This window comes from Equus asinus, chromosome 24 (genome assembly GCF_041296235.1).
Source record: "Equus asinus isolate D_3611 breed Donkey chromosome 24, EquAss-T2T_v2, whole genome shotgun sequence".
In the NCBI taxonomy this organism is placed as follows: Eukaryota; Metazoa; Chordata; class Mammalia; order Perissodactyla; family Equidae; genus Equus; species Equus asinus.
Genome location: NC_091813.1, coordinates 44,263,444 through 44,290,008, shown reverse-complemented (window position 1 = coordinate 44,290,008; position 26,565 = coordinate 44,263,444). Strand labels below are relative to the sequence as shown.

Here is a 26,565-nt window from a genome sequence, read left to right as displayed (position 1 = left end):
AATGCATTCCATTTGTCTGGGGCAGGGGTCACTTCCTGCGTTGGCGGCCTTGCCCCCACAAGTGGGCCACAAGCTGTACTTGCTCTGCGCTCACCTCTCCACAGCAGGACTCAGGTGCCTTTGGACACCCAGGCATGGTGAGCCCCAGACGACCCCCTGGCTTCTTCACCAGAAGCAATTACTGGAGCAGCAAATTACTGGAAGGATCACAGCCCATCAGAGAAGTGAGTCCATTTCACTTTGTCATGTTATCTCATAACAGTAACTGATGCACTGCAGAGAAAAAGTCTCAAGATTAAAACCTCACCAAAAAAAGCTCGAGTGAAAAGCGGAAGACGCATGTTCTAGAAAAGCTGGGCTTGAAACACACTCCAATCACACACTAGTGTTTTATCAGAAAGGAGTGATCCATCACAATATTCTGCAGATACCTGCTACTGCACTTCTTCCGAGTGGGGAAGCTGCAATACTGAGAAACGAAAGTTGTCTGGTCAAGAATAAAATGGTTAAAGATGCTAAGTCTGTCTGGGTACTGATGCAGTTGGAAGTGGGGTCCTATTTAGAAAACGCGAATTCAGAAGAGCAGCAGACGGGCCCTGGAAAGATCCACCTCAAACACTGCTTGCTAGCTCTTCTTCCTTCACGTGTGATTTCTATTTTCCAATCCACGGATATAAAACTTCGAGTATATCTGAGACTTCTGTCCCAAAATGCAGAACATTAGGGACAACTTAGTGGTACACAACAGCTTTGCTCCTATAAGAAGTGAGTAAATAAATTTTAGGCTGAACGACCCCACAGTGACTCTTTCCTGACAGTGCATATTCATGCTGCATAAAGTGGGGTACACACACAGAGGGCAGACTTGACTTCAACTCTCTCTTAATGGAAGGTCATTCCAAGATCAGGTGTCCTTCAACTTCTGTGATGGGTGGTGATTGGCACTAATGAAGTTTTCAAGAACTTCTACACTGGGAAACAAGACACTGCAAGAGATGCCTTCGATAGAGAGCATCCTTTCATCGTTACACTACATCCTATCAAAATCAACCCTCGGAGGTCATAGATGTATGCCACTTTTGTTGCTACAAGTATCCAAAAGACTCTACACATGACGTCACCATGCTCCTGAGTCACATCATGATCTTTCAGTATCAGAGTCCCAGAACAAAGCTATCTTCATGGGCTGAGGACGTAATGATCCAAAAAGCAGCTCCAAGTATCAGAAACTCTTTATTTGTTCGGTAGACACATTCCCCAGTGCTTCTGAGGCTGTACTTGGAAATACAGAGTCACAGAAAAATGACAAAAGAAACAGGCAGGAGCGAGAGGGTGGGCAGGGTAGGGTGGGGTTGAGACAGAAGGCTTTTTCAGCAAGGTGAAGTGAGCTGAGCGCTGACGGAGAATGCAAAGAGAAACACAGCTACTCTAGTGTGAGCCAGCCTCGAGGAGGGGGAGGGGAGCAGAGGAGAGCAAATGAAGAAAGAGTTTGCAGAAATGGAGGCACAGACAGGAACAGCTGTGAAACCACAATGGTTAGCAGCAGACTACAGAACAGCGGTGCCCTGGGCTCATGCGGACACACTCTTAACTCCATCTCTGCTGGCTGTGTGTCCCTGAGCTAGTCACTCATGCTCCTGGCCTGTGCCCTCACCTGTAAAAGGAAGTCGTTGCATGATCTTTAAGATCTCTTTTAGTTCCTAATTTGAGGCAAAAAGCAACGCGGATGAGTTAGTTGTCCCAAAGCTCATCGACGCCAGAGGGAGGCCCCACAAGACAGAAGCAGGGACTTCAGACCAGTCCAGGGCCACAGGTGGGCCCTAATCCAGTCGGACTTGGGACAGCCTCAGCTTTCACCCAAACAGACCCAAACTACAGGAGCCATGTTACAGTGGCCTTGCAGCTCCAAAGCAAGCTGAAAATGACCGGCAGGGAATTAAAGGCCAGCTTCAAGCCAGAGCTCAAACTGGCAGTTTGAGATTTGCCAGGAACTTCTCTGCAGAGAGCTGAAGGCCTGAGGAAAGCAGAAGTACAAACATGAAAAAAAGGCAAAGAAAATGGACACCAGGGACAAGTTCGCAGAACACAGATTTGAATGTTTATTTTCCGTCTTCCTCCAATAGAACGTGAACTCCCGTGAACTGGAACCTTATCTACCTTGTGCTGCGAAGACATCCCCAGGGCCCGGCAGAACACCCTGCACACAGTATGCCTTTGATAAATATTTGTTGAATGAATGAAACAGTATGTGATGGAAATGGGTAAAAGGGTTTTCTCTTTCTAATCTTTTACTTACTGTACACCAGCTGTAACATCCACTGATACTAACCCACCCATATATATATCACCCCCAGCTCCTTCTACAGCAGCAAAGAGCCAAAGCAGCTCTTCGGGACTCCTCAATTTGTGATACAGGAAAAGGTGAGGAGAAAAACAAGGAGTCAAGAATAGGATCAAGTCTGTTCCTTGTAGGAAAAATGAGCAGGTACGAAAGCAAAATAAATTTCATATTCTCTCCAGCCCCGGGAATCTGGAATCTGATCAGAAATGGGGAAGTGGGGTACCTCGTCAGAATGCACAGACCTAAATAGTCTTATCTTTGCATTTCTATCAAGATCTTTGGATGGACGGTGTCTGCAAAACTTTTTCCAGACCAAGTCAATGATTTCTTAGTGGGACAAGGCCTCTTCAATAATTTTCCACATAAAAATATCTTGCAGGTTTTAAGGAAGAATCACACAAGTAGAGTATTAAAAAGTTTAACTACAAGATGTTCTTCCATGGTGTCATTCTCTTAAAATAGAACCCTCCTAAAACCTCCTAAAAATAAGTCTGCATAGTTTCATTTCATTTTCGAAGAAGGAGATAAACATATCAAAACAAACACTTAGCTTCTTTTTTAAAGAGTCTCTGCTCCATGGGGCTCAGAGATCAAAGTCTAAAAGGGCCAATTTCTTCACTTCATAGGTCGATGACACAGCTTTGAAAAAGAGGAAAAACAGTCCCCCTAGTGTACCGCTGCTGTAGGAAGAGGAAGTTCCTTAGCTGAGAATCACTGACGAAGACAGTACTGCCAAAGGAAATTACAAAACAGCATTTCGGCAACACGGGCCAGGCAGAAGACAGATTCCTCCTCACCCAGCACCAAAAGCAGCCCTTCGCTGAGTTACTCCAAAAGGTGACTGAGGTCAAAATTACAAGCCAACGTGGAATTATTATGACTTGGCCATTTTGAAATTTTAAAAAATATTTTTAAACATCAAAGTGGCAGTTAAAATAACATTTCCTAATACAGCCTGTTGAAAAGGCACTGGATACATTCATCTAAAGAGGCAGAACAGTGAGGACATAAACAAGCATTATGCAGCAGGTCAGCCCTCAGCTTTTTACCTCAGGAAGAAGCCATAAGAGGACACCTTCTCACATGAAGGAAGACTCAGGCTCTTGAAGAATTCTCCTCTGCAGCAGCAGCAGCAGAAGCTGTCACACGGCATCTACATCTGCAAAATTGTGGGAACCACCACAGAAACTCATGGCTACCTAACATGATCGGGCCCCGACCACGGGAAAGGCAGGTGTGTGTAGGAGAGTCAGAGATAAACAGGGCTGACCAGGTAAGCCCTGTTGTCCTAAAGGTCCTCCGAGAGAACCCACCAGTTCAGTTATGGGTGCAGTGCAAGTAAGCTTAACGTGAACTAAAGGAAATGTAACCTTTTCCCCTCTTAACCACATCTGATTATTCATTTCTATTTGAATGCCTGAGGTAAAGGAACCTGTAAGATGGCCATCACCTTTCTCCTGGCACAGGCTGCCGCTGACAAACGTTACGTTAACCGAGAGCTTCCCTCTCCTGTTAAAATGCTATCTTTTTTGCCACCTTGATCACTTCATGGTTCCTAAGGACCAACACTGAAAGGCACCGGACAGCGACGCAAACATACACTCAGTGGGTCCGCATCAATATTCCTCTCTCTTTCCGATGCTAAAATAATAACCAAGATGTTTTTAGATTGAGAGGGAAATCTGCTTTTCAGGAAAGCAACTTCTACTTATGTAAGACTGCTTGTTACTTACCAAATGACCTTTTAAAAAAGATCAATTTCAAGAGGAAAACAGTGTGATGAAGACCAAAGATTTCTAGAACCGTGGCTACTAATTCTCTCTCTGCTAACTAGCTGTGTGATCTTAGAAGTCATTAACTTGAAGAATCAGGTCCTTACCTATAAAATAATGAGCATGACTGAGATCAGCAAACCTCACCCCAGCTGTACATTAGAATCACCTGAGAAACTTAAAAAAAAAAAAAACAAGTAATGCTAAGCCACACACCAGCCCAATTAAATCAGACTTTCCGGATATTGGTATTTTTTAAGAACTCCCAGATGATTCCAATATGCAACCAGGGCTTTGAACCACTGGTCTCAATTCTGACCTCAAGGGTTTCTTTTCTAATTCTTTCATTCTATGATCTGAACATGATAATTCTGGTTACAGGATCTCGTAATGCAATGGCCCAAAAAGCTAAAAAGGAAAGGAAGGCCTAGAGCTTGCATACTATGTCTATGTGCATACATGACTACGAGACGTTAACCTGAATTCTAGACATTTTTAGAAATTAACAACCCTAATGCATAACTCAGAATGAAAGTAGTGTGGTTTAAATGCACATGCAGGCTTCCAGAATGACTAATCATGATAGGAATCAACTCCTGAAACTCGGACGCGTGGAAATGGGTCACAATTAGCTCCTGACCTCTCCCGTTTTCCTCTTCTTCCACCCCCACTGAACCACAAGCACAAAAAAGGTTGGCTATTAGTCATAATTGAAATATGAAACCAGCCTCAGTTTCAAAGGGCCTTCTCCATCATCAAAGATTTGGAAGTTCCTGCATGGCTGCATCTTTTGATGAAGGTCATCTTACAAAAACTTTATAACTAAATTACATCCTTATAGCCTTTAAGGATTAGTTGCCATGTGATACTCAGCAATAGAACTGGTGTAAAATTTTAAAGTAAAAGTAATCATAAAAGTGTGCCCTGTACTGAACATACTAAGATTGGAGAGTTTCAATTTATAATATTTCATAAGATTTTAGTTAGAGAGAGATGAGATAGCAGAGAAGGAAAAAAGAAACCATGAGACAAAAATTGGTTAGGACATAAAACCACAAAGTCTATGACTAGGCCCAAAATCTCTATTGCAAGTTCTGCAAGCTATATGAAAACATAACGACCCCAGTCTCAGTTCATGGCTACTTTTGGTAATACCTCTTTCTCACATAAATCTTCAAAAAAATCAAGTGCTGTTAAACTGTTACTATCTTTAACTATAAACGCAATAGCGAGAAATAATATTTCTAGAATTAAGTTACTTTTGCTATCTCAAAAATCACAGGAAAGGTGACTCCTCTTCCCACGTTAACTTTTTAACTAAGTTAAAAGTTAGCTAACTTTTAACAGTTTCTCTGCACCAAATTCAAAACGTACAAAAATTTCAAGTGTGAGAAATTTGAAAAATATTCCAAATCCCCAAGTCCATCTTCTTAGATCCTGTAAACTCACCCTTTCCTGACACAGCACACTGCAATTAACCCGTGCTATCCATTTGCAAACTCGGTTTTAAAAGGCATCACAGTATCACGGCTTTGAAACGAAACCAATTGTCACCGTTTCTGGAAACAGCCCTCAGATCACACAACTGGCATTCCTTTGCAAAGCAATAAAGTTAAATCAAATATAAGATTTATCATGTCAGCATTTGTTAAAGGAAATAAGACAGATTTGTGGAATAGTATCAAACTACATCTTGCTTTTAAAATACCTAAACAAGGCCTCTCCAATGCTAGCCATAAAAAATAAAAATAAAAAACAGGCACTGTGTTTGCAAGGTTTTTAAAAAGTAGTCAATACACTACATTCTTTAGCCTTTTTATATACAGGCTCCTTTCCAGTGCTTCAATTCTCCACTAAGATTAAATGGTTCTTATTTTATACACCTACTGGAACCCAGGAAGATACAGGGCTCTCCAAAGACAAGGGACAGAAGTAAGAAGCAACCACCTCTTTAATTAAAAAAAAAAAAAAAAAAAAAACCCTAACTTGCAAATAGAAGCAACTGACAAGCGATATGCATCTCCACCCGCGCAACACGCAGGACGCTTGGTACTGCCACATCCCTATCTTGGGGGAAGGGGCCAGGAGGATGAGGTGCCAGGAAGAGCGAAACAACCGGGTATCAGCAGCCCAGCAGGGGCACAGGAGTTAATCTCTTTGGCTGTCCAACTGCAGGAAGTCATTACATCATAGCCTTTCCACACCTCTCTCCCTACCACGTGTCTAGGACCCCAAGAGGCTGAAAAGGAGCAGGAGAGCGCCTCTCTTCAGGTTCACTAATAGGCAGAAGCCATTACGGCCCAGCCCTTCCACCAAACCTCCCTCCCACGAGCCAAGGTGAAGCTCCAGGCCCAACCTCCACACCTGGACCTCCCCCCGCCCCCCCAACAACTCCGGAGTCCAGGCCTCAGCGGGAGCAGCAGGTGCGGCCAGTCCGCGTTGAGGTGGCAGGGCTGGCCCGTTCCAGGCCCCAGGACAGCAGAGAAGCTACTGGGGGCAGATTTACTGGAGAGACATCTCTGAGGAATAGAGGTGTAGACACAAGCAAGGAAAGATAGCCGGCCAGGGAAAGGTTTGCAACCACTGCTTTCTCTAATGGGATCGATGTGCCTGTGGGAGTTAACACCCACAAGCCCGAAATTTGGACCCAAGGGGTTCTCACCCAGCTACTGACAACGCACCAAGCTCCTGCGACCGACTGAAAACCACAAACCCAACCCCTCCCCCGGGCACCGAGTCCCAAACACTCCCCCACGTCCCCTCGCTCCACCCGCAGCGCCCCCACTACGGTGAATTCTACTCCAAAGTTGGCCGCGGACCTACCTTCTCCGCGCTGTCCCGGGAATCCAGCAAATACACTCCTGACCGTCTGTCCTTCCCTCGCCGGCGTCCCATGCCCCCTCTCCTCACCTGGCCATGCCCGAGGCTTCCCCGGGAGCTTCCTATCCGCCCCACCCCTCCGCGGCCGTCCCCAGGGTGCCCTCCTCCGAGGGTCACACAGAACACCCAAAGCCTCCCCGCCGTAGCTCTCCGCGCCAACCCCTCTCCCGGCGCCCGCAGGCGCGCTCCGAGGACTCAAAGGCGCGTCTCGCACTGCGCAGGAGGCCCGGCGGGTCCGGCCGCCCGCCCGAGGAGGGTACGCACCTTCCAGCCGGCAGAGCTGTTGCTGTCGCCCTTATCCTTGAAGTAGGGCACGCAACGCACCATCCACTCGTAGATCTGGGACAGAGTGAGCCGTTTGTCCGGGGAGCTCTCGATGGCGCGAGTGATCAGGTCGGCGTAGGACAGGTTCCCCCAGGCGTTCCGCCGCGACGAGCATTTCCTCGGCTGCCCGGAACCCCCCGCCGCCCCCGGCTGCGGCGGTGGCAGTGGCTGCTGAGGCTGCAACGGCGTCTGCGTCCCCCCGCTCAGCGCGCCCGCCGCGGGGGCTGGCCCGGACCCGAGGTCCTGCCCTCCGGGAGCCAGCAGCCGAGCCGAGTCCTCAAGGAGCAGCCCGGAGCCCAGCGTGCCGCTCCCGCCGCCGCTGATCGCCATGGCCGAGCCGGCCCTACCGCCACCGTCCTCGTCGTCTTCATCGTCCTCCTCCTCGGGGATCATGGAGTCGGCGGCCGCCTCCCCCGAGGGCTTGGCCGGGCTCCCCTGGAGCTCTGGCCTCTGCAGGGGCCACGTACAGGAGCGCGGCCGGCTCTGGGGCTCGAACTCCGGGTCCAGCTCCACTTCGAGCGGAGAGAGCGGGGCCGGGGAGGCCGGCGCCTCTGCCATCTTCGCCGCCCGCCCGCCCGCGGCTCGGGCTCTCGCGCTCTCCTCTCGCGCCGGGGCGGGGTGCGGCGGGGGAGGGACGGGGGCGCCGCGAAGGCTCGGGCTCCTGGGCGCCGCCGCCGCCGCCTGGGGAAGCACAAGAGAAGAGAGAAGGAGAGTTGGTTATCCCGGGCCGGAGCCCAGTCCTCGGCGAGTCCTCGCCCGCCGCCGCCGCTGCCGCCTGCACCGCGCCCGCCTCCCAGGAGCAGGCGGACCTGGAAACGTGCGTCCCGCGAACCTGGCGCCGCAGACACCGCCCCCTGGCCAGGCCGCGGGGGAGACGCGAGCGAATCGACGGGCTCGCACGGGGCAGCCCCCTCCCCCGCCGCCGCCCGAGCTGCAGGTCTCCCCAGGGCTAGGTGGCTGGGCGGGGAGGCAGGGGGAGGGGCGGGGAGGGGGAGGGGCACGGGCCGCGCCTTTAAATCGGGTAGCGGCCGGAGCTGGCGCAGCCGAGCTGCGGTCGGAGCCCGAGCCCGGGCGGGCGTGCGTTTGTTTATGTTTCGCTCGGGCCCGCTCAAGTGCTTCCCGCGGCGCCACCGCCAAAGTCTGTGGCGTCTTCGGCTCTTCTCCCCATCCCCAGCCCTGCCACCTCCCCTCCCGGCGGAGGGGCCCCAGCCCGGGGACGGCGCGGGCAGCTGCCTTCTCCCCTCTTGGCCCGCGGGCCGGGAGGGCGAACGTGGATCCGCGCGCAGATGGGCCCTTGTCACTTGCAGAAAAAAGAAAGACGGGAAGAAGGCGGGCGGGCAGCTCGGCGGGTGTTTGCAAAGGGTCGAGCCGAGCAGTAACGGCCACTTTGGGGTTCCGTGTGGTTTATTTTCTCGCGGACGTTGTGCCCTCCACCCGCTTCCCTGTAAAGAACGGGGGGAGGGGGGCAAGTCGAAACATAAATCTTCCAACAGGTCGGGGAGCGCCAAGTCTCCCGCGCCGCCAGAAAACCCGGACCAGCACGTTCATCACCTCCTTGCTCCCGCTGCTGCCATCTTGACAGTTTTTCCCCCTTCACTCAAGTCCTTTAAAAACACTAGCGGGAGAGAAAGGGGGGCGCGCACACCGAGTCACGGGGAGGGAAAAGGGAAGCGCCTGGCCCAGCTCGAAAGCAGATCCGGAGTCACCGGGAAGGCGGCCGCCCCGCTGCACAGCTCCGGCGCCTACCTCGGTTCCTTCCCTTCAGGGACGAGGGGGGAGGACGCACAATCCCGCGCGGGCCCGGGGCACGGCGAGGAGGGGGCGCGCAACCTCGGCGAAGGAGAGGTGCTCCGGCCGCCGCCGCAGCCCGCCGGAGGAACCGCCTGCCAGCCTGCGCGCCGCCGCTTTCCACATTCCTCCTCCTCCCTTCCACGAGCAGGGCGGCCGCGGCAGCAGCACAAAGTTATAGACACACGCAGGGTGCCTCAACCTAGGCTGACGGCGGGCGGGCGGGTCCCCGCCCAAGGGGAGGGCTGGGCGGCGAGCCCGGGTGTGCTCTGCGTGTGTGTGTGAGTGCATGTGTGTGTGCGATCGCGCGCGCGCCTGCGCGACCCGGCTCCGCGGGGCTGCGGGCGTGGGTGTCAGGGCGCGCGCCGCGGGCCGGGACTCGGCGGGCTCCCGCGGCCGTCCCCGCCGGGCTCCTCCTCCCTCCCGCGAGCCTCAACGACAACAAAGCGCGGCGCTGGCCCAGAAGAAGAGGGAGGGGGAGCGCAGAGCCCCAAACACTCCACGAGCGCAGTCGCGTGGCTTCGCTGACTCCGGGCAGGGCGCCTGGCACAGGGGGTCCCCGGCACGCGCGTCCGCTCGCCAGGCTCTGGGCCTGCCCTGGTGTCCGGTTCCCCATTAGAACCCGATACCAGGTAACACCCGAGATAAGATGCTGACCGCAGATGGTGTCACCTCAGCGTGGAAATACCGACAAGCGAAGATGTTGGTGCCTACAGGACTTGCATAAACTGATGCCCTCAGATTTGATCAGGCACCAGAAGGTCTGCACTGAGTCTCTTACCCAGGACGCTCGACCGCAAGCGTGTTCAATTTTCATGAAATTCATGCAAACGAAGGGAGAAGTGTAACCAACTTAGGAGAGAAAAGCAAATTATTCCCCATTCCTAAACGCCTGAACAGATTTTGAACAATTGTGAATGGGAAGTAATTTGGTTCTAACTTGTAAATGACAGCAAAGCGGCTAATTATGCATTTTTGACTTTTTAAAAAAGATAGTCCTTTAGGTTTAGCAAAACCTCTTCACAAGTCCTTATCCGACGACCAGTGCCCAAATCGTCCATTTGTGCACGAAGAATGCGCAACATGCGACATGCACACCAAAAGTCTATCCACTTTGGTTCACGAACTATCTTTTTTTCTCTTAAATCCTTCTAAGTCATTGGAGATTAATCTTACAGTCTAGAGCGCTCTCCGCAACAACCCGATACGCAGAAAGGTCCAACCCAATGTACGCAGGAGTCCGCCCACCCAGCCGATTCCAGGCTCCGGGCTTTCCGCAGGGCCCGTCACTCAAGTGACGCGGGGCCCCGCCCCTGCACCAAGCTAGTTCGACGCGTACAAACAGATGATGTCATTGTATCCACACGCGCGTGACCCGGGAGCGCTGCGCCGCGTCGCCATTCGCTGCGCCGCTTACTCGTCAAGCCACGCCGCGAGCTGACTGGCCGCAGCCGCCAGTCTCCAGGCCGCAGACGCCCCTCCCCGCCCCCCGCCCCCGCCCCCCCTGCAAATAATAAACAATCGAGTAAAATTCTAAGGAAAGAAGGAGGGGAGGGAGGAGTGGAGAAAAAGAGAGGGCGAACCAGAAGCCAATCCTTGGCGAGCGGACGGAGGAAGAGTTAAAAGGAGGGGGACGTGAGAGGACCCGGGGAGAGGAAGGAGGGAGCAGACCTGGGGTGATGGGTCCCGCCGCGAGGAGGTGGCGTCGGGGGTGGAAAGTTGGAGAGCACTCTGCAGGGCGCGCCTGGTGGGACCGGAGGCGCTAGGGCCCGGGAGCGGCCTGGCTCGGGGCTGGGGGCGGAGCGCGGGCCGCCGGGGGGCGGAGACTGAGCCGCGCGGGGGCGGCGCGGGGGAGCCGGCAGACACGTGCGGGAGGAGGGCGGGCGCGCGCCGCACACGCTCGCCCCGGGCGCGCGGCCCCGGCAGGCGCGCGCGCTTGTTTACCAGCGCACGTGGGTGTTATTTTTAAATGGAATGTAGTGCTGGCAGCAGCGCCGAGTGGCGGGCGCGTGGGGCCGCCCGCGCCGGCTGGGGGACGCGGCAGGGCCCGCTCCGCGGCCTCTCCGGGCGCTGCTCACAGGCCTGCAAGGCTGTCCCCACTTCGGGCTTCCAGCGCAGCGGGTGGCGCGAGCCGGGGAGCCTGATGGCGAGTTCCGCGCGCTGCCCAAGCCTCCACCGAGACGACGTGTTCCCGCCTCGCAATGCTGCCTTCTTAACCCCAGGCTCGGTTCCCTCCTTCACATTCCGGGAACAAAGCCACCTGCTTCTCTTCGCCCTGGAGGCCGCGCCAGGCCCGGCTCCGCAGCCACTGGGTCCGGGGCACTTTCACACGCTCACGTACTCACTGGCACACAGCACGCTAGCCGCGAGGTGGACTCTCCTCACCCTGCGTGGTTAGTGCCCTCGCTCCCTTGCTCCGAATGTCCTCAGTCCGTACGTGCCCGTCTCCTGGGCATACAGCTCTGCCCACGTACAGATGTGCTGCTGATACTTCGGGTGTCTTTGGGAGGAGGAGTCTGGGAAGGGGGCTCGGACTGCTTCCTGGGCTTCCTCCTCTGCGTGCGACTTCTCTCGTCTCGTTGCGGGTCTGCCCCACTGAGAGTCTCTGAGTTTGCATTTGCTTTATAGCCTGACAGTGCGGACGGTGCTCTCCGACCAAAACTCTCCAGCTTCAAGTGTCCGTGGGGAGGGGAGGCGGGGGCGTTGGAGCACATTACCCGGAGTCTGGTGTTCAGCTTTGCACGAAGAACCAGGAGGCCAGATCACCCAGGGCTTTGCACCGTGCGTGATACAGCATAAAATCCAAAGAGCTTTCTGTCGCTTTTTAAAAACACTTACGACACACTGTGTAAGTCTACCCTTTTTCTTCTCTAAATCTAGGCAATCTTTTGTCATTAAAGTGCAGACTGGCAGAAGGAGAAAGAATGTGTTTACACTGGCTGGGCTGTCGACCATTAGATTTTCACTATAAACATGTGGGGTGTCCATTTACAGAATGCATATCCCAAGGGCATACAAAAAAAATGTAAGAGTTAAAGATTCAGTAGATTAACTGAGCTCACTGAGACCTTGGTGAGGAATGGGGGGCAGGGACATGATATAGACATTTCCTCAAAGAACTTGCTGTCCTGGTTGGGGGGATAAGACATATTAAAAAGTTCAGTAGTTCAAGAGTTTTAAAAGCATACAATACAAATACAAGAGGTCAGACGTGGTGTTGGGTAAGTTTCAAATGAGTTAAGGATCAGAACTTCAAATGCAGTGACTATAAACATTCAGCTTGGTAAATGTGCGTCTTACCCAAAGAATTTACCCTTGTAATTTGTCCCTGTGGGCAAACCTTTGAAAACTCAGAGATTGAATCTCAGTGATTGTTCTCTTTTAGCCTGAAATTGCTTTGACCTTTCCTTTCCCCTTTAGCCTCCTTGGTCCTTCTTCATTTCTTCTCCCCACTTTTTTCCTGAACTTTTTAGTTTAGGGAAGCTGAGTAAGCTATGGCTGATGATTGAAAAGGAATGCCAGCATTACCTTGGAGGTAGAATTTTTGGTTACAATTCTCCCCACTTCCTATTATACCCTGATTATTTCTACCAATGATTTAAGGTAGTGATGTCCGCTCCATACTGGAAATTCAGTCCCTGGAGGAGCAAAAGTTAAAATTTTTTTTTACCTGAATGAGCTGAGTAAATTCACCATTTCAAACATCTAATTGCCTGGCAGCAAAGTGTTCATTTCCCTCTTGGATTGGCTTCTCTGTCCATCTCAACAATGAAGACAGGAAGCACAAACACAGTATAAGCCTCCTAACAAATGTGTGATCCAGCTGGAAGGAAAGAAGGACCCCAATATTCAGGTCTATAGCTGCTCCCGTCTTTTGTCTGACACCCTCATTAGCCCCTTCCTCTGCCTCCCCACTTCTCAGCAAACTGCACATGTGGAAAACGTATTTATTGAACCCTGCGTACCAGAGACCTTGAGCTTGGGCTTGTCTTTTGGGGCATAATTCCGGACAGCTTCCATCACCACCTCCCCTGGAGTCTCTGGGGCTCCTGTCCCCTCTCCTCCTCTTTGCCTCCTCTGATTGTGACATACCCCAGCAGAGCCTCCCCCAGGTCATTACAGTAACTGTCTTCTAGCAGTTCATTTAGAGGGCAAGTATGTGTATTTACAGGGGGGCAAAAAGTGGGAGATCCAAAAAAGGGTGAAGTTTACCTGAGATGGAATTTCATACACAAAAGAAAGTGGGAAGGATTCTCTGTTTTGGTGTTATAAGGTTATGATGACAGCTAACCTCTATTGGTCCATTAATATGTTCCAGCCCTGAGCTAGGCACTGTATTTGCAGTGTTTAATTTAAGCCTCACAAAGAACACGTGAGGTGGATACAGTGGTGCTAAATGGCATGGGGTTTAAGAATTCAAGCTCTGTGGTTAAGTCTGACCCCCTCACTTACCAGCTATGTGACCTTGGGCTGTTATTTACCCATTGAGCCTCAGTTCCTCATTTGTAACATAAGAATAATATCTTTTAGGATTGTGGGAAGGATTGGGTTAACTATGAATCTAAAGCATTTAAGATTAGAATACTAGGGGAAGCTTTTTAAAATAGTGATGGCCTGGCTCCATCTTGGACCAACTGAAATTAGAATCTTTAGGAGTAGGGTCTGGCACTGATATTTTTTTCAATGTTTGCCAGATGAATCTAAGGCAGTGAAGGTTGAGAACACTGAGCTAGAGGTCTCTCTGCACACGGCAGTGTTTGCCCTCAGCTATGACTAATTGGCTTCTGCTTAAGAATGATAACAGAGCCATAAACTAACTACACAGGAGGGACCAGGTCCTATGCACGTAATATCGTCTCACTTTATCTCTAGAGTAACCTGACCCAGCAGGGGCTCTCCCTCTGATTTCACAGAGCTTTGCCCTAGAGCACACAGCAAGTGGCAGGCCCAGGATTTGAACTGGGGTCTGTCTGAATCCACAGCGTGTGCTCCTCCCCCAAGCCTGTACTGCGTCTCCTACAGTATTTCTGTCAGGTGGGCCATTTGGCCTAGAGGAATGGGGCTGGAACGAGACAAGCAAACATTTCCCCAAGCACTAACCCAACCAGTCCAAAGCTGGTGGTTGTCTGGCTAAATCTGCCCCCATCAGGTTGTTCTTTGGCTCTCTCAAATATTCTTAAAATTCTTAAGTCAATTGCCAACATCTAGAAAGGAGATTTCACCTAAAAGCCAGATTTCTAACTGTTCTTGAAAAATTAGAGGATGTGCTAACACTGGCACCGTACCCACATGGCAGCAATTAGCTGGTATGGGCTCTCCAGTTCAACTCCTTCATCATCAGGCCCTCTTCCCTCATTTGTGTATCCTGCCTGGTCTCTGGGCATTTGAGTTCCACCCTAACTTGTGTCTCCTATCTCTACAGCGGCATGCTGGAGCTGGCCCATTCCAATTCATGAGAAACAACTGTGCACATCTCTTCCAGACTCTTTGCTCGGTGAATCAAATTGGTAGCTTGAAATGGATCATTGTGGGAGTATTTACCCCAGAGAAATTGGCAAATGCTAGCGATCAAGTCTTTTTTTGTTTGTTTGTTTCTGAGAGCCAGTTTGCCAGCACACTGTTGCCCTCACGCCACCCAGCCACAGTCTGGTGTTCTGAGGACAGAGATTTGTTCTGAACAGAAAGTGAAGGGAACAGAAACACTTGAGAAAACTACCTCAACTCTGCTTAGTAATTGATTACACATTATCTAACCTTGTTTTTAAAATACTTCAATTTAATATGGTGGGTAGATACCCAGAACAAACCTCTTGATGAAAACTAAAGCTGGATAAGATTTTTTACTATTTTTAAAATGAATCATTGAGCTGGCAGGAAAGCAAGAAAACCACAGAGATCAAAAACAAAGTTAAGGTGGGACCCCTGGGAAGTGAGCAAGCTCCCAGAAAATCTGTCAAACAGCAGTATCCTTGAGCTTCCACTTTGACAGATGTGCAGGGGCTGAGAGACGGAAGATAAAGCCTCAGGCCTGACAAGATTGTGAGCAGGATAAGAACCACTCGCCTTCTAAAGTGGTGCAGCTGCTATGGAAAAGAGTAGGGAGGTTCCTCAAAACATTAAAAATAGAACTACCATATGATCCAGCAATCCAACTTCTGGGTATTTATCCAAAGGAAACGAAATCACTGTCTCAAAGTGCTATCTGCAGCCCCATGTTAATTGCAGCATAATTCACAATAGCCAAAACATGGAAACAACCTAGGTGTTCACTGACAGATGAATGGATAAAGAAAATGTGGTGTATTTATACAATGAAATATTGCTCAGCCATAAAGAAGAAGTAAATCCTGACATTTGCAACAACATGGGTGAAACTTGAGGGCATGATGCTAAGTGAAATAAGTCAGATAGAGAAAGACCGTATGATCTCTTATATGTGGAATCTAAAAAAGCCAAACTCATATAAACAGGGAGCAGATTGGTGGTTGCCAGGGCCTAAGGAGTGGGGGAAATGGGGAGATGTTGGTCAAAAGGTAAAAACTTCCAGTTAGAAGATGCGTAAGTGCTGGGGATCTCATGTTCAGCATGGTGACTGTAGTTAACAATATTGTATTGTACACTCAAAAGTTGGTAAGAGAATAAATCTTAAGTGTTCTTACCACACACACCCAAAGGCAACTTTGTGAGGTGGTGAGTGTGTTAATTAACCTTATTGTGGTAATCACTTCAGAATATATATGAATATCCAATCAACACTTGTGTACCTCAAACTTACACAATGTTTTATGTCAATTATATCTCAGAAATTGACCTGCTATGCAGAAGAGGACCCTGAAAAATTTGCCTGTCTTGATCCTGGTGCTGGACAGAGGAATCAAAAAAGATATATAAATCTTCATTGAAAGTTCGTAAGTATGGTATGGTCTGCATGTAAGGTTGTGACCCCAAATCATGACACCATGGAATTTAAAAAAATGTAATGAGTCCAAGTGTGGGGTGCTTCAAACAAGTCGCAGACGCAAACACAGATTCTCTCCAGGGAAATATCTTGAACCCAGGCCTCAAAGGATGCCCACAGATAAAGTTTCAGGAACAGAAGGTCACAATCAGAAAACACAAAACAAACAAGGAAGCAAGGCTCCATAAGTAAAAGCAAGCCAGATACATAAAGATTTGGATATTGGGAGAAGCAGACACAAACAATGTGTTAGCTTAATATATTTCAAGAAATAAAAGAGAAGCTTGAAAATATAAGCCAGGAACAAGAGTCTATCAAAAACAACTGTGCAGATTTGAAATCAAGTGCTTCTTGTTTTTAATTTTTTCTTCCCAAATAGATTTTAGGTCCTTGAGGACGAGGGGCCAGGCTCGACACCTTATTGGTTATTGTTTGCCAATTGAAGGAAGGAAGTGCTCAAGTCTTCTTTTGAAATCCAGCAGTAAGAAGGTGAGTTTGTGACTACGTTTGGAAAATCCAATTGTAAGATCCAAGAAATCACTTCTAAGGGAAAGGAAGACGTGGAGGCAGAATTAATGCAGTGCTGACTGGCCTGTGGCAGATGACATTGGACATTGTAAGTGGTCCATCTACTCCATTTCTCATCTTGGGAAAACTTGTGAAGTGAGCATGTGTCCATGTCCACTTGTTAGAAAATCTATTTTAAATGCCTGTAATTGGAATCTTAAATGTAAATTACTTTAAAACATTGATGTGGTACCTAAAAGAAATCAAGGCCATATGGAACCATTCATTACTCTCCAGAATATATTGCATCTCCCTGGTGCAATTTGACATGTCCACTAATGTATCAAGTTTTCTGGAATAGTCCACTACTAAAGCACCTACAGTTTGTGATTTAAGGCTCGAAGGATATTAGATCTAATTCCTGCCTCTCCCACCTCCACACCTGGAAATGGAGTAAACCTGTGAAACAGGAAGACAATGGAGGGAAAATTTAAGTTTGGCAAATTTTTCAAGTCTGATATAAACAGTTTAAAATTCACGAGCTAGCAAGGTATGAGGCCTGTGCATATGTTACAGCAGACCCTGTCATAGAAAAGAACCGAGTAAAGCTACCACCGTCGCTATGAGGATGGCATATTTGAGTTTGAATGCCATTTATTAGCGATGGTTCAAACATCTTAGAAGAAAGTTTTTCCTTTGTTGGAGGAACTTTTCTCTCTGTTCAGGTCCTGGTGGAACCCTTCTTGGTGGTCTATCAGAGGAGGGGTCCTAGTGGTGTTAGGGGCACCTGCTTTGTGAGCCCACTCTGTCCACTCCAGCAGATGGTGTGAGAGCACCCGGGTTCTCCCCAGAGAAGAAATTCTGGTTGGTGGTTCACTCCCCTCTTGTCAGAAGGTAGCCCTTCTCCACGTGTTGCAGAGGGCTCTCCTTCACCCCTTTCCCCACTCTCTGGATAGTTCACATTCCTTTAATAGCACATTTCTGTGGCCTCTCAGGACCTTCTTGTGCTCATGTCTGGAGAGACATCTGATGCCACCGAAACGGGTGACAAAATCGCTACATGAGACATATGTGAGGAGGAAGTGTCCAGGCCTCCAAACACGGGTTATTTTCTGGAAGCATAACATCTGAACCTCACACATTTGTGTAGCATTCAGAGTCCTTTTGCCATTTCACTTCTCAAATGTATAATTTGAAAGCTTTTTTTTTTCTGCACTTACAATGACTTTTATAAAATCTGTATCTTGGAAACAAATAATGAAGCCAAGTGAATAATTCCATAAAAGAACACAATCCTTGGGGCACCTGTCCTGTTTGGGGAGCTGCCCAAACCCAGTCACGTTGGTCGGCCTTCCTCTTTGCTGTGGAGAATGAAACTCCCTTTGGAGTTTGTGAGGATTTTGCCAACCAATCAAAAGATGAGGTTTGAGCTGGGCCCTTTTTTTCCTCTGGCAGTGCCATAAAAATGTGTTGTTGAAGAGTGAATGGGTTGTCAAGATAACCAACTGGAAGAGTTGTGACTGACATGGAGCCTGGAAAGGGGAGAGACTGTGGCCTGCACAGGCCGGCCTTTCTCCAGTGGACAGACAGCAGAGCGGCGGGCCCAACGGCTAAGGGAGGGTCAGTGGCCTCGGAAACCACTCCCAGCGGTCCCCCAGACCTGACAACTCTCTTGGTTAAGTGGCAAAATCAAGTTTCTTTACCTGCCGAATAGAGAATCAGACCTGATCTGGAGAAACCATAGGCGAAAGAATTCCGTGAGGCCCAGTCAAAAAGAGGCCGTTTTGACCTATTTTTTCCCCCTATAAATCAATATTATCAACAAATTGTTCTTTTTAAACTAATTGATCCCCAAGTGAACAATGAGAATTGCATTCCTTTCTCAAAAGTATAAGAACTAGTTTGTCTATATATGTTTTAAATTAGTCCCCCACTTTTTCACAGTTGTAGTACATTAATATTGAAATTAGGCCAGGCCAAAATTCATATGTTATTGTTACTTAACTTCCGGATTCAAGAAATGCTCAAAGATGAGAATGTTAGATGGCTTGGAACAGTCCTTCTAGAAGTCCTTGACATGGTCCTGCCTAATGCTACTTCATTCTCTCAGATATAAAAAAAGTTTTTAAACCTCGAATCTTTCAGCTTACCCAATACGAAACAAAAGCACTTAGAATATTTTAAAAGACACCTATATTTTTGACTTGCCCTATACCGATGAGGATGATACTCCTATCTCCTTTAGCATATACTTTCTTTCTTTTTTTTTTCACTTTTTATCAAGAAATAACATGCTTACAAAAAGTCACAGAATAGTTTGTAGTTTAGGTAACAGTACACAGTTTAATGAATGGTTGGTAAGAGAACAGCCACATAAGTAACACCCAGATCAAGAAATAGGCCATTACTGGCACCCTACTCATCCCTGGGGTGTCCTTCTCCATCAACACCCTCCTCTCTCTCCCTAAAAGTCATCACTCATAACTTTAGTGATAATCTTTACTTTTCTATATGGTTTTCTGCCTGTGTTTGCATCCCTAAACACTATCATGTAGTTTTGCCTGTTTTTGATCTTCATACGAGTGGGATCACTCTGCATGTGTGATCTTTTCCATGTGTTCTCTGTGTCCTGATTCCCCCAGCTTGCTGTGTGCTGCTGTGCTTTATTCATTTTACGAATGAAGTTATCCATTATGTGAAGAGTTATCCATCTACCTAGAATCTATATATGGCTACTTTATTTATCTGTTCTAATGTTGATGGCTGATTGGGTTGTATCCAGTTTAGGGCAATTGTGAACAGGTTGTTCTGAACATTCCTAAGCATGCGTGCATGAGTTAGTATGTACTTAGAGAAATTTCTGGGTCCTAGGCATGTGCATCTTCCACTACACTGAATGCCCTACTGTTCTCCAAAGTGGTTGTACAGTTCACACTCTCAACATTAAATATGTGTAGCTTTTTGTATATCAATCATACCTCAATAAAGTGGTTAAAATAAAATAAACAAACAAAAGAAAATAAATCATATGTTGAATTCCCAGACCGGGGATCCATATGGGAGAAAAAGCACGGGCACCAGGAGACATGGCTGCTGCTCTCTGCCCCATCCTTGGCTCACCCAGGCCCTTTGACCTTCCCAAGTCTCAGTTTCCTCGTCTATAAAACAGGCCAAAGGATGCCCCTGCACGCAAAGGAGAAGAGAAAAATATTATAATAAAGTTACCAGACTCATTTGACTTCTAACCATAGAAAATCTACTCCTCTGGAAGGTCCTTATTTCTGCTGAGCTGACATTCCTTAGGGCAACCTGCTTTCTGTTAGTTTTGGCTGGTGTATTTTAGAGATGCTCTTCAGGAAGGTCTAATTGTCTTTACTTGGGTCCAGCCCTGGGCTCTGCCGAACTTCCTGATGCCTGTGACTTATTATGAAGATGCCCCGGTTACATGTCCTCCCCATCATTGCCACATATCCCTCACTCAAGTGTCAAATATAAAGTTCAGTTTGCTCACCCGTGTTCTCCCATGCTTGACCAGGGTGCATTCACCTGACAGCTTCTTGCCCTCTGTAAAAGAAGCCTTTGGATTTCCAGACCTTTCCCCATGGGGCAGGGGGTGGAAAACAAATTTGCCAACCCCCACCCCCACCCCAGACTAACCAAAGTCTGACCACTGGCTGGTCTTGGAGGATCAGGCTGCTGATTTATTTTTTCTTTTCCACCTCCCTCTATGGCATCCAGGGCAAGAGGGCTGATCTCTGAGTGAAAGGGGGAATCTAGTTGTCAAAGGACTGAAATGAGTCTGTCTGAGAGCCACACTGACCTCAGGCCATGTTCCTGTCTACAAGGTCCCATTCTCAAGCCAGCAGGCCTTGGAGAGGTTCTGAAGGAAGGCCCCAGGCACTGAGCTGCTCCCTTCCCATGTGGACTTGGGGTGCCAGGACAGCTCCCAACCTCTACCCTGTTTCAGTGCGGAGGGCAGAGAGAACGGTCTGCAGCCCTGCACCAGGCAATGGCGATCAGGAGTTAAGGTCCTGAGGGAGAAGAATGGTGAGAAACAGAAACCCACCCTCTTACTTTTCCCCCTTCCAGTTCGCTGGGGCTCATCGCAGCAGCTGCTGCATGTCAGGCTGTAGAGCTGATCATGGCAACCACCTTCCCTTCTCTTCCCTTCCCCTCAGAATCTCCCATTATTCAGTAACCTTCCGGAAGGGCCTGTGGGTGGAGTGTCCTGTGTCAAGTCCAAGGTATTGCCTGCCTTGTCCCAAAGCCATGAGTCTCCCAGTGCTGGCTAATGGCAAGGCTCTGAGGTCAAACCCTGTGTAGGCCCATTTTAAAAACCAAATGACAGGCTTCTAAACAGAAGGGGGTACATCTTAGCAATTTTCCCTCCTGGGTTTGCAGGGGCTGTTACAACAGCTCTGCCAATATCCTCCAACCTGTGCCCAAAATCAAAAAACAATGTCTCATGCACCCATGCATTACTATTTTTGAATGGTATCTAGGTGCCATTATAATTACTTATCATCATGAATTTTTCTCAATCAAAGGATAATAAAGTAGAGCCACAATCATGGGAGAGGCCTTGGCTCCTTTTGACGTTAAAAAGGAGCCCTCACATGCAGAAAGGTTGGGCAAAGATATCAATGGATATTTTTTATCTAACTGCCAATTATCCCCACTCCTAGACCCCTGGCTTCCTTTCCTTTCGGGATGAGACTAAGGAAAGACGCCCACACTCTCTCATCAGCGAGGTGAATCTGCGTCAGTGGACGATGGGCTTACTGTCTTTGCACTTCTGCCTTAGTTGACCTGTAACTGTTGTCACAAGAAAGATTCGGCTTGGTAAAAAACATCCCTTCTTAAAAAGAGATGAGCTTCTAAGCCAGCCCTGGTGGTCTAGTGGTTAAGATTCCGTGCTCTCACTGCCGCGGCCCGGGGTTCCTTCCTGGTCTTTGAACCACACCACCCGTCTGTCAGTTGTCATACTGTGGCGGAGGCTCACACAGAGAACTAAAATAACAACTAGGATACACAACCGTGCACTGAAGCTGTAAAAAAGAGAGAGAGATAAGCTACGAAATTAAGCCCTTAACATTTATTCTGGGTTTTATAACCACCACTACCGCCCTCATTCTGATCTTGCACAACTTTAAAAAATTGAATAGTTGCTGAAAAGTGAATCACCTTGGGGATAAGACCCAAGTTTGGAGCATTATTCTCTTGAAAACGTAATTTTTCAGAGCAATCTTAGGAGGTGAAACTGGGGCTTGCCAACAGAGGCCTCAGGCAGTACTTGCGCCATTGTTTTGCCTGCATGACCCTGCGGTTAACCGGGGGGATTGGTCTGCTTTGCGTCCTGAGTCAAATGCTGTCCTAATCCTCCCCATACCCCGTGCAACTGCCATCCTTGCTGGAAGCTTCTGTATGATGCTGTTTGACATCAGTCTCTCTGCGGGGGTCGCAGTGGATCATCATTAACCCCCTTGCTGTGGGCTCCCCACTCTTGCTGCTGCCAGCTGCCATGGCCTCCTGGATCCATGCAAAATGGCCAACGTCAGGGCGCGCCGAGTGCATTCAGCCGCACAGCAGGACCCATCAGGCGGCGCTCTGTGAGCCAGCAGCCAGGCTTGGCATTTGACTGCAGCCTTCTCCGTCCCTCCAGAGCGGAACTCCGCCAACGCCTCCTCGTTCCAGAGTTGTTTTGTACCAATGACATGCCTTCACTTTAATTCTATTTCTCAAGTTCCTTTCACTTGAACCACTAGACTTTCTCCCGGCGCCCATTCCTGACAACACTCCAGTGAAGGGAGAGTTTGTTCTTGGGCCAGGGTTCCCAGTTTCCCCAAGGGTCGGTCTGAGGCTGCTCTGTGACTGCACTTGGAGAAAACTGGATCCCCTGAGAGAACCTCCTGGCCAAGACCTGAGCACTCGGCGTCCTCCGCGGGCGCTTTCATCCTAGTAACTCGAGAGTCTTCTACAGTTCGTTTTAATTTTCACCTCCCAGCCGCCATGTGAAAGACATTTGGAGGGTCAGGATGGGAACAGAAAGACTTTTGGTGAAGTCTCAAGAAGAATTTCCTGATTAAAATGAAAACATACCATGACCCCAGTTATGTTGCTCATCTCACAGCTTAAGATGCCAAGAAATAACAATGATCTTTATGAAATAGGATGAAGTTACTCACGGGAAGGAGAAGGAATACAAAACTGGCTGACCAACTGGCCAGAGATGGTGCCCTCCCACCACACTTCTAATGTAATGAGGCGCCTCTACACCAGTAGACTCCAGGTTTCCCTGGTGGACGACAATCAGATATCCTCAGAAAAGGGTGACATTCAATACAAGGGACTAGGAGGAGACAGTCTCTAACTGCCACACGTGATTAGGCACAAAGTTTATTCAGATCAGCGTTAATGTTTCCCCTCATCTCTGCTGAGCCTATGAGGGGCTTATGAGGTAGATGGCCTTTATTTCCAGTTGGGAGAGTTGGGGCTGAGGGAGTCAGGCTTGGTCAGAACCAGGCTGAGATCTCAACCACAGCACCTGCTCCAAATCTGTCCTTCCCAGAATTCTGTCTTACAAAGAAAATGTCTTTCTTCTCTGCCTCTGGCACTTGTCAAGAGGCAACTCTTTCTGGCGAGTGTTTGCAACTCAGTTGGTATCACTGTCTTACTTAAGTAGAGAACGATGTCAGAACTGGAAGCACATTTAGAGATCACCCCATGGTCCACAGCCACCAGAAGACCAGGGCACTGCACGTGTTCCCAGAAGGTTCTGGAAGGGTCGGACGCACATTATACACTGACACTGATCTTCCTAGAGAAACATCTTTCATCTGTGGCACTCAGGGCACGTTACTCATCGTCTCTCTTGCCTGCTTTATCACCGTGACGTAGGTCACAACCAGAACCCCTGAGAGGCAGAGGGAGAAGCAGCAGAAACACATATCCCTCCCTATTGGTTACCTTCACTATCAAACTTCACAGCATCTACTTGTTTTGGTCAGCAGCTCTTATCATTTTACAGGGAACTCTAAACGAAAAGAGAATTATTTCTCTCCATGCTAACTTACCCAGATGGGGAAGCTGGCCCAGCGCTGGCAGGCTGTGGTTTCCTCAAGATGGAGCTAGTGGTCCCAGGGCCGTCCTCTGCCGAGCCCGGAAGACACAGGTCTTTGCCTGTGTTTGCTGAGCTCCTCCTGCCATCTTGTGGCCATTAGCCAAGCGTACATGCAAACTCCACTCTGCGTCTCCACTCTCTCTGAATAATCCCAGCGAGTCTCTGTCCCTTACAAGCCACACCCTGAGAGGGAGAATCCACTGGACCCATAATTCATTTGCCCCTTAGAATGAAACAGGTGAAAAGAAACAGATTGTGGAAGGGCATGGCAAAGGTACCAGAAAGGGAGGCGGAAAACATCACATGCCAACTGAACTTTGGCTGGGCAGATGAGGTGCCCTGAGAAGTGGGGCCCTCCCATCCATCCAACTCTGTTCTGAAGTGCAGTGCTAACTATGCTGCAGGACAGACTTCACAAACAAGTCTTAACTTCACCAACACTGCAGCCATCCCATCAGTGATAATCCAGAGCACCTATGATGCCTCTCTTCCATAGTTCAGCTAAATTTACTACTCTCCAATTGTTTTAATTGGGGCTTTTCATGTTTTGAGTAACATTAAATACCAACAAAATAAAAGGAATTTCTTGGCTCATATAAGTGAAAAAAACAAAAGTAGGGAAAACTTCAGACATGGATTGATCCAGAGGTTCATGTTGTCTTTAGGCTTCCAGATCTGGGTCTCTCTGGCCCCCTCTGTATGTTGGCATCATCCCCAGGCTGCAGAATTCACTGTAGCAGTGTCAGGCCAGGCCTCAAATCTGCATGTTACATAGTCCAGAGAAACGCAGAGTATCTCTTCTAGTAGTGCCTGGACATTGAGGAAGCTTCCTGGTCTGAAGCCCTTGGTAAATATTTCCCTCTGCCTCTGTGAGGACCAGGTGCTCATTGCTAAGGCAATCATGCCCAGGGGGGTGGGATCCTCCGACTGGCATAAGCCCAACCGAGGCCCCTCCTGGAGTTGGGGTGGGATCAGTCTCACACAGCACGTATGGCTTTCACAAAGTGGGGTGGGGCATTCTCCAAAGAAACTGGACCCTGAGTTTTGATGGAATAAAAGGAATAGATGCCAGGGAGGTAGCCACTAAAAATGTGCCAATCCAGTAGTCTCCAAATGTTTGTCATCATGTACCCCAATCAATAGACATGATACATATTTTGCTAGTAAAATAGCTACTACTGATGTAGCAATATATACATACTCTCTAATACAAAAAAATATGTTTGAAAAGCTGAAATTAAAGTAAAATTGTAAATAGTGGAGTTTTGTTATTTTATTTATTAACAGGTTTCAAAGAGCTCTTTACTCTCAAGATTGTGGTTGGAAATGGTTTATTCTCTTAAAAATCTTAGTTTCATACTTTATGATTCAAAGGCCTAGTCTTCAGTTGATTTCTGTACTTGGTTTTAGTGGCTATTATAACAGAACAAACTACTGATATGTAGATTCAAATTAGGAAAATTGGATTAATGTCTGCATTTACTAATTCACGATACGCATTTTTCAGTTCTGTCCACCACTTACGCACAGTTTTTTTCCATCTTCTTGACACCAAGAGGTATTTTGTGTTTTTTTAACAAATGAGCCCTGAATTTGGAAGACTTTAAAACTTTATGTTTTTTAAGTGTGCCGATGTGGGAGTTTTTATAAATGACACTTAATGTCATTTTTGGCCACAGATCACATCTTGCTGCAATATTCCCAGATGTGTCCAAAATGTTCTCTTTATGGCAGCTGGTACAGCCGTTGTAAGGCTGCTTCTCTCTCACTCTTGTTAAAAAATATCACCCATTCCTTGAAGGTACTGATTTAAAAACACTCATTGGTGGCACGCTACTAAACCACTTATCCCAGGAAAGGTCGGCAAATTTAGAACAATTATGTTTTTTCTTTATCAAAGAAAAGTGCATAACTCATGTTTAAGTCCAACAATTCTTTTAAGCACTTTGCTGTGAGCAATCCCAAAGCTGCTATGTAGTACAAAAGATTTTCATGGCCACATCTGTCCTCCATCATTTCATTTACAAAACACTGTAAAGAGCCTATTATTTATAGGTCTTGTCTTTATAAAAGTAACCATGTTGATGACATCCTGTAACACCTACACTGTAGTGTGAGGTGATTCATTGCTGGTGAGTGGACAAGTGGGGCCGCCATCATCCAGGCCTCGGCATTGTGGCCACCACCCCTCCGGGAGGACAAGTCCTGTGACTGGCTGTCTGATGATGTACCTGGACAGGTGCTAAGGGCAAGCCAGATAGTGAAAATGAGTAAAAAAAATTTATTTCCAAGTTTGTAACATTTCTAAATTTTAAATAAGCAATACAACAAAATGGAATTTCTTGTGCTTTCTTCCTGTATCCCAGTGCTTATCAAGTGTTCCTGTGGTGTGCACTCTCCCCCAGTTTGGAGACCACTGCCCTGTGAGTACTTTCAGGGTGCAAGTCTTGCCTTGTCCCCCATCCCGCCCCCAACCACCACTGCCATGGGTTTCTAAGGTTCTTAGGAACAGGGGCTGTGCCTTGCCCTTCCCATTCCTGCCAAGAACCTAGCACAGGGAGAGCAAAGTTCAGCTGCTCCATGACACTGGGTTAATGGAATGACTGGATTCTGCCAACAATGCGCCCTGTAATGTGCAGATGCCCATGCAGACCTGGCTGGGGTAGGGCTTAGAGGTGAAGACAGCCCAGACCCTACTCTTGAGCCTTCCTCATGTACTGGGGTGAAGGATGTGTAAACAAGGGACAGCATACAAGCCAGTGCAGAATGAATTAGGAGCTGCTGGAGAAATGCAAGAAAGGGCTGTGGGAGAATGGAGCAAATGACTCTTGGTTCTTGTTCATTCTTTGTACTAGGATTGAGAAAGGCTTCCTGG

General features: G+C 48.3%; 2 protein-coding genes across 4 annotated transcripts in view; one reads left to right on the top strand and one right to left on the bottom strand.

The window, feature by feature from the left end:
• The window catches only part of FOXO3 (forkhead box O3), a 119,436-nt gene extending 110,026 nt beyond the window's left edge, over positions 1 to 9,410 (bottom strand). Inside the window, exons 1-2 of one of the 3 annotated variants that reach the window (XM_070496684.1) lie at positions 9,064 to 9,410; positions 7,258 to 7,998 (exon numbers count right to left, since the gene is read on the bottom strand). In XM_070496684.1, the coding sequence (XP_070352785.1) occupies positions 7,258 to 7,875 (618 nt within the window). In that variant the 5' untranslated portion in view covers positions 7,876 to 7,998; positions 9,064 to 9,410. Of the gene's footprint in view, positions 1 to 6,936; positions 7,154 to 7,257; positions 7,999 to 8,126; positions 8,279 to 9,063 lie in introns of those variants that run through there. The other 2 variants (XM_070496683.1, XM_070496685.1) reach the window with 2 other exon arrangements.
• A 357-nt stretch (positions 9,411 to 9,767) lies between these two features.
• Positions 9,768 to 24,893, top strand: LOC123280374 (uncharacterized). The gene is made up of 7 exons (XM_044757341.2): positions 9,768 to 9,866; positions 11,086 to 11,498; positions 11,734 to 11,953; positions 14,528 to 14,599; positions 15,909 to 16,013; positions 16,443 to 16,552; positions 18,026 to 24,893. The coding sequence occupies exons 1-5, from the start codon at positions 9,768 to 9,770 to the stop codon at positions 16,005 to 16,007; spliced, it is 903 nt and encodes a 300-aa protein (XP_044613276.1). The 3' UTR covers positions 16,008 to 16,013; positions 16,443 to 16,552; positions 18,026 to 24,893.
• Positions 24,894 to 26,565: the final 1,672 nt, after the last annotated feature.